Source organism: Liolophura sinensis, chromosome 8, assembly GCF_032854445.1.
Source record: "Liolophura sinensis isolate JHLJ2023 chromosome 8, CUHK_Ljap_v2, whole genome shotgun sequence".
NCBI lineage: Eukaryota > Metazoa > Mollusca > Polyplacophora > Chitonida > Chitonidae > Liolophura > Liolophura sinensis.
This window is the reverse complement of record NC_088302.1, coordinates 28,219,125-28,233,051: the sequence shown is the minus strand read 5'-3', so window position 1 is coordinate 28,233,051 and position 13,927 is coordinate 28,219,125. Positions and strand designations below refer to the sequence as shown.

The following is a 13,927-nucleotide window of genomic DNA, read 5'->3' as shown; positions in this document are numbered from 1 at the left end:
TACACAGTGGCTTCAGAGAAACTCTCTGGACGTTTCACTATTCCCTCTTTGCAAATCTGTTTTAAAATACAGATTTATTCACTTCTGTTTATATTCTGTCTATTAGCTCACAAGTGTAAATGTCTGCACAGCTGAGGAGATTGATGGCATACAAATCCAAATATGGTTTCTTTTCACTGTGTCTGAAGTCGCAATATTATATGTCTACATACTTCAACCATGATGTCAAAATGACTCCCACCCATCCATCCATCCATCCATCCATCCATCCATCCGTCAGTGATGAACTTGTTCCTGGTTTCCAATGTATTTAATGTACTAATGATAAATGGAGAGTAAGGTCCTGAAGGCTGCATGTTGTTCTGAACAAAGCTCTGCAACAGTTGATATTTCCCACGCCTGACAAAGTAATGCTCATGCCATGGAAGTGGACCAAAGGAAATCATCCATACCAACCAGATAAACCATACCTCTTTACAAGAAGAATCTAAACTGTTGAAAACACACCACATGCTTGCATGAAAGACAAAGTAATTGGTCTATAAATTTCCCTTGTGTACTTTTTTTTTGCCTACAAACTTTTGCCAAGTGGCTCAGTTGGTTAGCACGCTGGCGCTGCGTAATGACCCAGCAGTCTCTCACCAATGCAGCTTCCTCTCCGGCCGTACGTGGAAAGGTCTGTCAGCCTGGTTTCCTCCCCCCCCCCCATCATAATGCTAGCCGCCGTCGTATAAGTGAAATATTCTTGAGTACCGCGTAAAAAAACACCAATCAGATAAATAAATAAATTTCGCCATGTGAATATCTCACAACACACAATTTGGTGTTTTGCCAACATACTCCATAGTATTATAACCTACACGAGAGGAGATCACTGTACACTCACTGTTGATCTGGCTGTTGTTGTCTGTGAGGTCACCCCTGTGCTTCTGGGTGGGGGTTTACTGCGCTGGGGCACCTCCCTGTCTGGTCTGGGTGCTGGCTCTTTGGGAATGGACTTCTGATGGCCATAATCCTTACAAGGTAAACTGCTCTCAAAGTTACACGATATGTCCTCAGTAGGGCTAGCCTCATCTGCTCCACACACACAAAAAAAGGACGATATGCATTAAAAACATGACAACATGAAAATATTGCCAATTACACAATGAGGCAGGTAAATTTGGCTAAATTTCACTGTCACTTTTTAGTTCAAATAAATAAGTGTGCATAAATACAAGCAAACCTGTGTTGTCAGAATTTCTGATGAAATACGTTCTAGAAACATTTCAAAACCCTATAGTAATTTTTATAATTAACCTTTGCCTCAAAGCTAGCCATGGATAAATGTTTATTCACCAGAGTATACCTAAGATGGTATAATTATACAAACCTTTTCAAACTGTCAGTGAAGAAGAATGATTTGACCAGTCCTAATAAATATCGTTACTTGAAGGTCCACCGGATGTCTGACATTTCTTCATACATGTATGTTTAATGTTCATTCTTTTAAGCTGAATAAGGGGGTGGGGTGGGGGGGGGGGGGGGGTCATCAAGCATGTGGCATCCATTCATCACCTTACACCTTAATCTGTTCTGGCTTGAATTACACTTTGTCCGATATAAAAGTAGCCCTGCAGTCTGCTACAGTACATATGTACAAGTACTCTGTTGTTAACATGCTTGCTAACTTGTATGGTCTTGCGCCAGTTTGATAAAACATATTCACTCCTCCCGAGGAAGTACACCGGGACAGAACACAAAGACAACGGCTGTGGGTAAACAAGAATGTTTAGTCTCGCACACAAGACAAGACTACACGGACAGCCAACAGGTGGGAAAAACTACACAAAGAACACCATTCGCTGAAAGCATGCACAACAGAACGAAACCGTCACATGACATAGGCACAGCGAACAATAGTCAGCCTACAACAATACGGGCGTTGAGTGTTGGTTTGGGTTTAATGTTGCTTTGAACATTATTTCAGTCACACCATGACAGTGTCACCTTGGAGCAAGCTGAACGCCATGCCACAGACACCACAAACGATGTACCACCCATCGATATTATACTGACACCGGGCCCACCAGTACTTGGCCTATTCCTGTTGTGTTGAATCCCAGGCAAGGTAGTACATGTACATGTACTAAGATTACCGATGTTAACGTCATATGTATGACTTGATCCAGGATTGAACCCAATATCCACAGTTTATTTGATTGAAGATTTATGCCAAGCTTACTTACCCACTCCATTTTGTGAGTCTTCTTCGCCACCCTGGAATATGGTCATGGCTTCCACATTAAGAGCGCACACACCTCGCATGAACGCTTTCTTCATCTGCTCCTCAAAGCGATCTCTCTCCTTGTGAAGTTGGGTTACCTCAGCCCTGGCTGCCTCTAAAGCCTCACTTAACTACAAACATACAGACATTTATCCCGCATCAGACAAAATAATCCGCTTTTCATTGGACAACAACAGTCACGTGGGTACAGATATATTCTCGAATCATGCAGACGACGTCAAATGTAGCTGCTGAGTAGGTTATCTCCCTTTGTTGGAGTCCAATGATGTTCACATCGCTGAAGTGATTCATCTATACATCGGTCTTTTGCACTTAATTGATGTGTCTTTGTAGGATAAATCTGTGACATGGAGACTCAGTGATAGGACACGCAATATCTGGGGTCTATAATCCTCATACTGGGTTTCTCACACCTCGTCCAACATGAGGATTATGGACACCATATATTTTCGTATCCTATCACTGACTAACTATGTAACTAATATTACATGCACTTGTTTTCAGGACCAGTGTTAACATAAACAGATTATTTTGCTCTTACATGTATGTGAGTAGTACGTCTAGGGGCAAATAACAGGTGAAACACTTCATTTTGCGATGATATCCAACAAAATTCCTACAAAACCCCTCACATGACCTATCTGATCAGTACTGATAAGTTTGGGCCAGCTTGTACACATAACATTTTTCATGTATATTAAGAGGTACCACCAATGCCTATTTTGATCATCATGAAACTGATTAAGCAAATGTAAATGCAGTTCACAATATGATGTGCAGAGCAGTAACCATTCTTTAATGAGTGTCCATTGTTGTCTTTTTCATTTTTTCCACTTTTCTGAAATCCTGTCAACACACTCCTCTGTTCTAAATCAAATTATTTATTGTGCCAAAATGCAATAACCAAAATTGCAATCATTAAAAAAAAACTTAAAAAGCTGTACACATTAAAAGTATCGCTAATAAAGTTAAACAAGTAATGCCAACAGATCTCGAACTGTCCCTCCCAAACCAAGAAATCTTTTGAATAATAATTCTGAAAGGGCACTGTCCCTCCCAAACCAAGAAATCTTTTGAATAATAATTCTGAAAGGGCACTGTCCCTCCCAAACCAAGAAATCTTTTGAATAATAATTCTGAAAGGGCACTGTCCCTCCCAAACCAAGAAATCTTTTGAATAATAATTCTGAAAGGGCACTGTCCCTCCCAAACCAAGAAATCTTTTGAATAATAATTCTGAAAGGGCACTGTCCCTCCCATACCAAGAAATCCTTTGAATAATAATTCTGAAGGGCACTGTCCCTCCCAAACCAAGAAATCTTTTGAATAATAATTCTGAAAGGGCACTGTCCCTCCCATACCAAGAAATCTTTTGAATAATAATTCTGAAAGGGCATTGTCCCTCCCAAAAAATGAAATCTTTTGAATAATAATTCTGAAAGGGCACTGTCCCTCCCAAACCAAGAAATCTTTTGAATAATAATTCTGAAAGGGCACTGTCCCTCCCATACCAAGAAATCTTTTGAATAATAATTCCGAAAGGGCACTGTCCCTCCCATACCAAGAAATCTTTGAATAATAATTCTGAAAGGGCACTGTCACTCCCATACCAAGAAATCTTTTGAATAATAATTCCGAAAGGGCACTGTCCCTCCCAAACCAAGAAATCTTTTGAATAATAATTCCGAAAGGGCACTGTCCCTCCCATACCAAGAAATCTTTTGAATAATAATTCTGAAAGGGCACATAAACATGATACTTACCGCAGCTATACGAGCTTCGTACTCATTTGTGAGGTTGAGGCAGACTTCCTGGGCTTTGGCTTGACACGCCTTTTCCACCCTCTGCTTCCAGCTGGACTCTATGACAGAGTGCCAGCCCGCCCAAACCTTCTGACACAACTTCCTCTGGTAATGCAACTTGGCCAGATTACTAGCAAATGCCTGCAATACATATACAGTAGATGAGGTTTATTTTTATACCAGATCTAAGCAAGCATAATGGTAAAGTCTGCTTCAAACAATATCCAGCTGTGAATCTCTTCTAGTTTATATTATTAAAGCCATATTCACAAAATTCATCAATTAGTCAAAGTCATCTATTGGAAAGAAAACAGAACATGCGACATTTTTTCTAAGTCTAGCATTTGACTTCGCATCTCTTAAATGCGACCTAAGACACAGACATGTTCTCTTTTCATACCACTTGTCAAATTTTTTGAAGAAATACGACAAATATGAACACAGCTTTATAAATATATATGTACCTCAACCTGTAGGCAATGGAAAGAGCATCTTTCAGTGCAATTTATGCACATTTTCAATATGATTTTAGAAACAAACATATATTGGTTGGATTGTCCAGTTTCAGGGCTTCATAAAAAGTATTATTTGATCAGTCAACAGAATATGCTTGATGAAAAACCTAGCAAACATGTGAAAAGGTTGAAGAATTACCGTATATACTTGTACAATACGAGAGTCAGTGTGAACAAGTTGTTCCTCATGCACACTATAAATCCCTTATTCCTTGCAAAGTGTTAATGTTAAGCCTAAAACAAGCTTTCCAAAGGCATCATGGAATCCACAGATATGTGCTTAAGTTAAGGATTACTGACAATAACAGAGACTACGGTACACAGAATATCTATGACAAATTTAATGCTGGTAACCACCAGGTGATTTACATGTACTGACAGCCTCCTCTTGTACTAGAACTCAGATCAGCAGAATGTACAGTCTCAGCAAAATCTTTCAATCTGTTTTTGCATATCGCAGAGGTTATACTGGAGATTTTTGGCCAACAATTCATATTTGTTCAAATATTCAATCAAATCAAATTTTATTTTTTAAGAATAGCTCAAATTATTGCATAACAGCCAAAAATAGACTTATACCTGTACTAATTATAAAACAGTTTTTAAGTTATAATGCGACACCCTTCATAAATTTTAGGAACGGTAACATGTGCGCAGACAAGTCTGATATGACATTTTGTGAATCGTATTTATATGGTATTATTTATTTATTTGATTGGTATTTTAGGCCGTACTCAAGAATATTTCACTTATACGATGGCGGCCAGCATTATGGTGGGAGGAAACGAGGCAAAGTCTGGCGGAAACCCATGACCATCCGCAGGTTGCTGGAAGACCTTTCCACTTACGGCCAGAGAGGAAGCAAGCATGAACTGGACTTGAACTCACAGCAATCGCATTGGTGAGAGGCTTCTGGGTCATTATGCTGCGCTAGCGCGCTAACCGACTGAGCTACGGAGGCCCCTCGTATTTATTTGGAGTATTTTAAAACAATAAAAAGAATTTGACAGGATCTGCAGTATTGTCTCATAGCCAAAAATTCTCGTATGGCCTCTTTAACATGTTTAAAATCTGGGATGCTTACCTAACAAATGAGTACATAATCCATAAATCCTTCAGAAATCAACCATGTCATGCACAACAGTTAAGGGGAGACAACTGCTGTACAATTGTCCTACATTTTACCACCAAGATTGGCATTTTCTTCCAATAGAAAAGAAGAATGTTGGAGTGTGTATTTTACCCACAAATCATCACATTCATTCAGCGTTACATACACAATGTATGTGTACATCATGTAAAATGACCTGAAAATGTGCCTTTTGCATAGGTGTAACTGGCCATAATATACTTCACTTCACAGATATCCACAGAGCTCAATATTTTCATCATTACCTCTCTGCCAGAATCACTGAGCCTCAGTTTCCACTCATTAAATTTCTTCATCATTTCCATCTTTTCTCTGTTTTTCTGAAGAGCATTTGTCAAGTTGGCAATGACTTGGTCTTTCCTTTCCACAGACTGCTCGTATGTGTGCAACAACTCCTTCAGGTTCTCCATGTCATTCTTCACCTTCTCCAGATCAGCGGCATGCCTAAAGCATATGTAATGCAGACAAAGCAAATTAGCCACCTGGCTTTCTTTTTGAATAGGACTATTTAATATAAATGATGTCAAAATCATTTACCTGCATTTTAGGTTGCTAGATGTGAAATGAAATTACATCTTATACATGTACATCTATGTGTATTTGAATTTATGCATAAATCCACCTAACTGCATTTTACTTAATTACTCTGCCCAGATGCAAGAACCAATGGAAGAGTTTGCCATTGAGACCAGATAAGTAGATGCTCCTCTCTTTGTTTACTCTATACTCCACTCTTCATTTATCATTTACTCACCTTTCTTTCTCTTTTTGTAACGCAATGCGGTTGATCTCCACTAACTGTATCTTGGACTGCCCATATTCAGCCTACAAATTCCAAAGCATACAATTAACTAGAAATAAAAGCGAATATATTACTCAAAGCATAGGATTAATTAGAATTTCTTATGTTTCCCTTCTACCCAACAAATTAAGACATATTTATTTATTGGATTGTGTTTTTTTTTTTTTGTTGTTGTTTTTTTTTTTGCTGTACTTAAGAATATTTCACTTATACATGTACAATGGTGGCCAGCATTAAGATGGGAGGAAATCAGGGAAAATAAAACAATTATTCTTGGAAAAAAGCTCGAGTGGTTTACATTTATGGCGTAGCAATGCAAAACCACAAGAAGTCTACAAAGACCTCACCAAAACATTTCTCTTCAAATCTGTACACCACTGATCTAGCAGGTTCTCCATTCGGTTGAGATCTGGATCAATGGTGGCTGAGAAAACCACATGTCTGACATCTTCTGGCACATCAGAATCGGTGCTAACAGAGTGACCCAGATGGGGACTGTAGTATTGTCTGGAGTGGGAGGTGTTGGACTTTCCTGAAACATAATCACACATATGAAAGAATTCACAATGATTTCTCCCAAACTAGGCTCTAATAATAGGCTAATTTATTTCATTGCAGATGCCATTTTCAAGAATATTTCACTCCCATGACAGTGGCTGGATTTATGGGTGGAGGAAACCAAGCAGAGCTGAGAAGAAGCCATCCCATATCACTACAAGCTGGACTTGGTAAATAGCTTTTAATGATCATGTCAGGTACTAGTATGACATTTACTGCAAATCATTTAACACTTCACAACTTAGTATTAAAAGCAGGGTGATTACATGTATCTGGTGAAAATTGTCCACAATGTACAGGTTGTACAACAGAGTGATTAGTTCTTGAAAAACTATCATGAAACTGTACACAATGTACTGTCCAGTGGCTCCTCACTTGTAGCCACAAATAAAGCAGAGCTGCATTAACCAGGCATACTCATTGTTCATTGGCTATTGTGAGAGCAATGCTTTATCCAACAAGCCAATGAGGGCCCTCAACACTCATTTCAAGCAGAAATTTTTTGACAAACTCTTGGATAGAGAATTTTAATGATTCTGTGACCCCTATATTTTAAGGTCTAACACAGAGAGAGTAAGTGAATGAATGATTCAGTGTGAACTAGTTGAAGATTAACATGGGATCTGGTATTACAGCTGGCAAGTAACCGCATAATACCCACATATACATTGTAGCAGCAGAATTATGTCTATGGCACTGGTTATTACAGTGGGTATGAGAATGTGCACTTTTGTATTTATGTGATATTTTCTTGATGCCATAATCAAGAATTTTACAAAAATTATACAACAATGCCAGGAAAAATCATTGACGAATGAAACTTGAGTGCCTGATATAAACCACCAGCCTTTGGCAAGTTACTGACGAACTTTCTCACATATGGGTGATGTACAGATAGGCACACCATGTCAGTGGAAGATTAAAATTAGACTCATCATAGACCTCTTATTGTACCTACATGTAAAGACTCACAAGCAGTGAGAGTGGGAGAATATGTCAATTCCCTGTTTAAGTTTGGGTTTGCAAGCTTTCTAGCCACCAGACCACCCAGTATAATATGTGCCACTTGTATCATGCACCCCAGGTAACTGTATATGTCTTAATCCATCAAAATGGGAGCCTGCTTCCAACTGTAAAGTTAGCCATTTCTCAAGGCTTATGTCGTCCCAATCACATCACCAATGAAGTCAGCCGACGGCCTTAACTTAAATCAATTCTATCTGAACCTAGTTTTGAGACAGTCCAGGAAAAAGCTCTTACCCTGCTGTGCACTGTGCCGACTGTCATGAATTCTATCTTGCTCTGCACTGAGGCTCTCTGGTCTAGTATAAACATCGTCATCTGTCAGTTCAGGGAAGATGTCCCTCATGACTGGGCTCTTCTGAGCACTGCCCACTCTCTGAGCGCTGGACCCTTGACTCACATCTACTAGTGTATCTGAAATTCAACAAGCGTTAACTTCACATTTATATGATCCTCCACACATGAAAATAAACAATGATGCATACAATCAGTGCAAATGTACATATAACAGGAGAAACGACATAAATCATAAGCATTTCCTAGTTATATTTATTTTATCTGACTGGTGTTTTACGCCGTACTCAAGAATATTTCACTCATACGACGGAGGCCAGCATTATGGTGGGAGGAAACCGGGCAGAGCTCGGTGGAAACCCACAACCAACTACAGGTTGTTGCCAGACCTTCCCAAATACCGCCAGAGAGGAAGCCAGCATGAGTTTCCTAGTTATAAACTGAATATAGGAGTGTAACTGTTATATAATTTAACCCAAGTTAGGTCCACACCTGTAGCTTGGGAGTCATGGCTTCTGTCCTGGAAAGCATCAGCTTGGGAGCTGATTGTTATGATGGTGTCCAGGAACTGGGGTGGGGCCTGGGGTTGGGGTTGGAGCTGGGGCGGAGCCTGTGTCTGGGGTCTAGGCTGAGGCTGAGATGTCCCTTGATCCTCAGATGTCCCAGCCAGGGTGTGAGGGTTATAATTGGGCATCACAACAGCATACTTGAGCAATTCATCATACTCCTCCTGTGAACAGTACATAAGAAATACTGTAAACTTGTATGTATAACTTTTACTACAGCAGAAAAAATAAGTACTATTTGGTTTTTCAACAGCATTTACTAACAAGAGGAACTTTAGAGGAACTAACATGTTAGGAACTTTGCATATTATTACTTACAACCACATGTCTATAGTGTTCACAAGTGTGCCTCGCAGACATGTAAACAGTTAAAGCAGGGGTCAAACTGTTTGACATTTTAAACTTTTCACATTGATTACCAACAAAAACAATCAACAAAAATTGAAGTCATCCGATAAGAGATGCACTTGTGAAATGTCCATGCATTCCTTGTATCATGTTACTACAGACTGTAAATCAGTATGGAAGTAGATACAATACATAACACTCATTTATGATGTGTCTGAAATTATACAACAATGAAACAAACGTCATCTATGACCTAGGGACAATTTAAGGTCATCATTTTTATTTTGAAGTCTCAAAAACCAATGAATGACAACTTCATCCCAGTAAAGCATTCATGAACCTGTATCGGAAGACTTGTACATGGTAAACTGTTTTTCATGACTCAGGTTGTTGCATGATTTTTTCAATGACAAGTTGCAAGTTGGTTCACGAATGGTTATACAAGAAGAGGCCTCATGCCCTGTCAAGGACTACTACTGACCTGGAAGTGAGAAGACACGGAGCTGCCTGGGGAATCTGACGGCAGGGCTGGGATACTGTCCTGATCTCCCACAGATGACATCTTCCTCAAGCGCTATATATGGGGTACCTGAAGGTGAAATACAAATACCTGTAAGTACGGGTCTACATCCACTGTATCCAGTGGTATACAGAGAACAATTAATTTGACATCATTTGATATCATTCAATGCTAGAAATTAAATACAGCCCATCCAAAAGAAGCAATAATGAAGATTGATAATGTATGCTTTTTTTGTTGAATTTAAAGATACAAGGGATCTGGCATAAGCTGGCTCTAAACAATTCTGAAAACGTGACCTCACTCGTCACATTTTCAAGTATATGGTACTCTGACTGTAACAATTAATTAGCCTATATGCTTGGCTGTGCATAATTTTAAAACAAGCAGCCACTCTGTCATGTCAGAGTCTCTATACTAATCTGGACGCTGTGTTCTTGAAAGTCCAGATTATGCTGGCTTCCTCTCCATCTGTACTTGAGCAGGTCTGCCAGTAACCTGCAGATGGTTGTGCGTTTCTTGAGTACCGGTACGGCATAAAACACCAATTAAATGAATACTATGTCATGTTTGTTAATCAAGACATTCAATTATTGCAGTGTAGAAAGCGTACAGTATACAGACCAGCGAGTGTCTTTAAACTGACGTGTGCCGTAGTCTTACTGTGGAATGTGTTAACGTACCCTGGGAAGAACGTGTAATCTGAGACTTGGGCGAGCTAACGATTTTCGTTATGTTTATGAATTATTTAATTTAACAGATTCATTACCTTATTCTCGAATAGTTTCGTTTCGTCCCCTGAAAACGGAAATCATAATAGGACGACAAAATCTATCAGCTTTAACATCGGTCAGTCGTACGTGTACTTGCAAACTTGTGTTGTTGTTGTTGTTGTGACGTGCAGGGACACGTTTGCCGCTTCCCGTTTTATCATTTCACACGAAAATCAATAATACTCCCTGCATAAAAGTAAATACCTTTTTCCTTGAGACGCTAATTTTTCTATGCCTTCCTGTCGAGCAAACAGTGCGAAGCCAGTTTTAATCATTAATTAATATCTTCCCGTCTAGTCAACTGTCAAATTCACCGCCACTCACGATGTAAACAACGTTCAAAGACTCATCCAGTAGCTGAAAGGCGTCTTGTGGTTGGCTGAACCCACATGTAACCAATGTTAGGATTGGATGTCGAAATGTGAGCTACTTACAAATAAACGGTTCGAATCCAGGCTCGGTCAAGTCATAATAAGATTTTTTTTTTGTTTTTTGTTTTTGTTTTGTTTTGTTTTCTTTGGGTGAAGCATTCAAATTAATACGATCTTTACATGCTGCTTGCTTTTTGTCAGTTTCGTTCTATCATGGATTGTCAACACTTGTGGTTTCAGTATAAATGACTGGGAATTCTGATATCAAATTAATATTACAACATCTTCCAGTCTCTACCACCCATAAAAACTGACTGCCATTTTACAAGTCAAAAATTCTTGAGTACTTCTTTAAAACAACAATCAGATAAATTTAATTAACTCCACCCATAAAGCTGACTGCTGTTATTGAAGTGGGGTATTCTTCAGCATAGCATAAAACAAACAAACAAACAAAAAAATCTCCAGAGTTTGAGTACATCAAGGCCACAAGTCATTAAGATGACTTTCAATCGCTATACAATACACGAAACATTAGTTTAGGTCAGGAAAGTCCCAAAAATTTTTCGCAGTCCTTGGGCCCTTTAAAGCTATGAATCAAAATGACCAAAGGCTTGCATTTAATTGATTTATTTATTTATTTGATTGGTGTTTTACGCCGTACTCAAGAATATTTCACTTATACGACAGCAGCCAGCATTATAGTGGGGGGAAACCAGGCAGAGCCAGGGGGAAACCCACGACCATCCGCAGGTTGCTGGCAGACCTTCCCACGTACAACCGGAGAGGAAGCCAGCATGAGCTGGACTTGAACTCACAGCGACTGCATTGGTGAGAGACTCCTGGGACATTTCGCTTCGCTAGTGTGCTAACCAACTGAGCCACGCTCTCATTTGACCATTAGGAGGTCACTGGTTTTACATGAAATTCCACCGCTGGACATGTTGGAGATCACTTGCTTTCAACCAATAGTCTTATATTTTCTGCAGGTCAGTGACAATTCATGTGTTACATGTGGTAAAGTCTTACTATGTGTAAAGGTAATCAGAGCTACAAAAAATGGCACTCTTCTTGTGTGTCTTCTAATTCTCCACAAACTGCAAAGCTTTGCATCATGTTATTCTCCGCATTTACTTTCCAAATTCACAAACCAAACCAAATATCATAGTTATTGATATCATTAGCAGGCATATCATACGTGCGGGTGGTGTAATTCTTAAACCTTTTCAAATGTTTGCAAGGTGATTTATTCCAGCATATTCTGAAGGCATTATACCAAAATCATACTTTGTGTCAAGCCCTAAAGTTGGTCAATCAAACCATTGTAGATTTGTCTCCAAAATCAAATTAAAAAAAATGTACATAAATTGGACTGAAACTTGTTCTTTTTCATGCGAAAATGTTGAGGGATTAGGGTGATTCAATAACCATCTTGACACAAAACTCAGTCACATGACATAATTCAGTGTCATAGACTTCGAGGCCAATCGCAATCTTCACCATTTTGCCTGTTTTTAAAACACAGATGTCTTAACACTGGTGTAGCTCTTTATGTCTGCAGACAGGCAGTGTTAATGCCTAATCTAATGGACCGATACACAATGTTGGTTAATGAACAAAAACAGAACATAAGAAAAAAAACATAACGCAGAAAACAGTGCATCTTATTATTTTTTTTTTATTCATGTAAATGCATAATTTGTAGACGTATGAGGTGTTGGTAGATCCTGAACCAAGGTATGTATACCATAAAAACTGAAATTAATATTAACGTCTGTTAATTGCTAAGCTTTCACGCTTCAATGCCCATGAAAATATTTTAATTTTTACACATGCTGAAAATCATATTTTCTTGTTTTGTACAAAACAATGATACTGTTCCCTAGAACTGACTGCTTTCATGTTATTGTCTAATAAGACCTACAAAATTATACTGACATAGACAAGCATCAATTTATTAATGTATAAAAAGATATACCATAAAAGAGAAATTTCCTATACCCGTACTCCACTTCCAGCAGATGTTGTTTATATTCAAATCTGGAACTGGCATGCTTACTTCTGACACTGGTAGAAATGCAGCCTACATGTCTACTTATTTGTGGGACAAATGTAAATGTATCTGCGTCGGCTCCGACATGCTTACCTGCACCTGGCACTGCTATATATACTAACTTACGTATGTTATTACCGATGTTTGGAACTCACATCATGTTCTCAAAATAAATACGAGTGTACATTTGTACACACATCTGGTCTTGTACACATTATGTTGTGTACAATGTGTTCATACATGTACATAAACTTGGAAAACTTAAATTGTATGTCTGAAAGCAGTATATGTACCACTGATACTGGTACCAATATACTTATGTCTGATATCAGTGTGTGTATTTCTACATGTATGCCTGGTCTTGGTAAATTTATATCATTCTTATATTGGTGTACATATATACACTGTACAGTGTATGTACATGAACATCAATGTACTTCCTAATACTGGTATATACAGCATCTATCTAATACTTGTCTACATTCACTTAATATCATCAGAAATTGAAAGTGCACTAAGCCATAAAAACTGCATGTACACAAAGAAATAACAACTTTATCTACACATATTATTCTTCAGCACATAACTTTTATCTACACACATTATTCTTCAGCACAGAACTTTATCTACACACATTATCTACACCCATTCTTCTTCAGCTCTTCACTTTAGCAACACACGTTATTCTTCAGCTCTTAACTTAATCTACACATATTATTCTTCAGCTCTTAACTTTATCTACACACATTATCTACACACATTATTCTCCAGCTTTTAACTTTATCTACACACATTATTCTTCAGCACATAAATTTATCTACACACATTATTCTTCAGCTCTTAACTTTGTCCATACACACTATTC

At 38.5% G+C, this 13,927-nt stretch overlaps 1 protein-coding gene across 1 annotated transcript; it reads right to left on the bottom strand.

The window, feature by feature from the left end:
• Positions 1–871: 871 nt before the first annotated feature.
• LOC135473382 (centrosomal protein POC5-like) lies at positions 872–10,963 on the bottom strand. The gene is made up of 10 exons (XM_064753233.1): positions 10,843–10,963; positions 9,827–9,934; positions 8,924–9,161; positions 8,375–8,551; positions 6,904–7,088; positions 6,509–6,579; positions 6,000–6,198; positions 4,051–4,230; positions 2,229–2,397; positions 872–1,074 (listed from the first exon to the last, which is right to left on the bottom strand). Exons 2-10 carry the CDS (start codon positions 9,905–9,907, stop codon positions 872–874), a joined length of 1,503 nt encoding a protein of 500 aa, XP_064609303.1. The 5' UTR covers positions 9,908–9,934; positions 10,843–10,963.
• Positions 10,964–13,927: the final 2,964 nt, after the last annotated feature.

Excerpts from the sequence above, each read along its gene's own strand:
- LOC135473382 (XM_064753233.1), bottom strand. The coding sequence starts at position 9,907 with ATGTCATCTGTGGGAGATCAGGACAGTATCCCAGCCCTGCCGTCAGAT. Across the intron at positions 9,162-9,826 it reads CCGTGTCTTCTCACTTCCAG|GAGGAGTATGATGAATTGCT; the intron begins GTCAGTAGTAGT and ends TACTGTTCACAG. Across the intron at positions 8,552-8,923 it reads CCATGACTCCCAAGCTACAG|ATACACTAGTAGATGTGAGT; the intron begins GTGTGGACCTAA and ends GTTGAATTTCAG.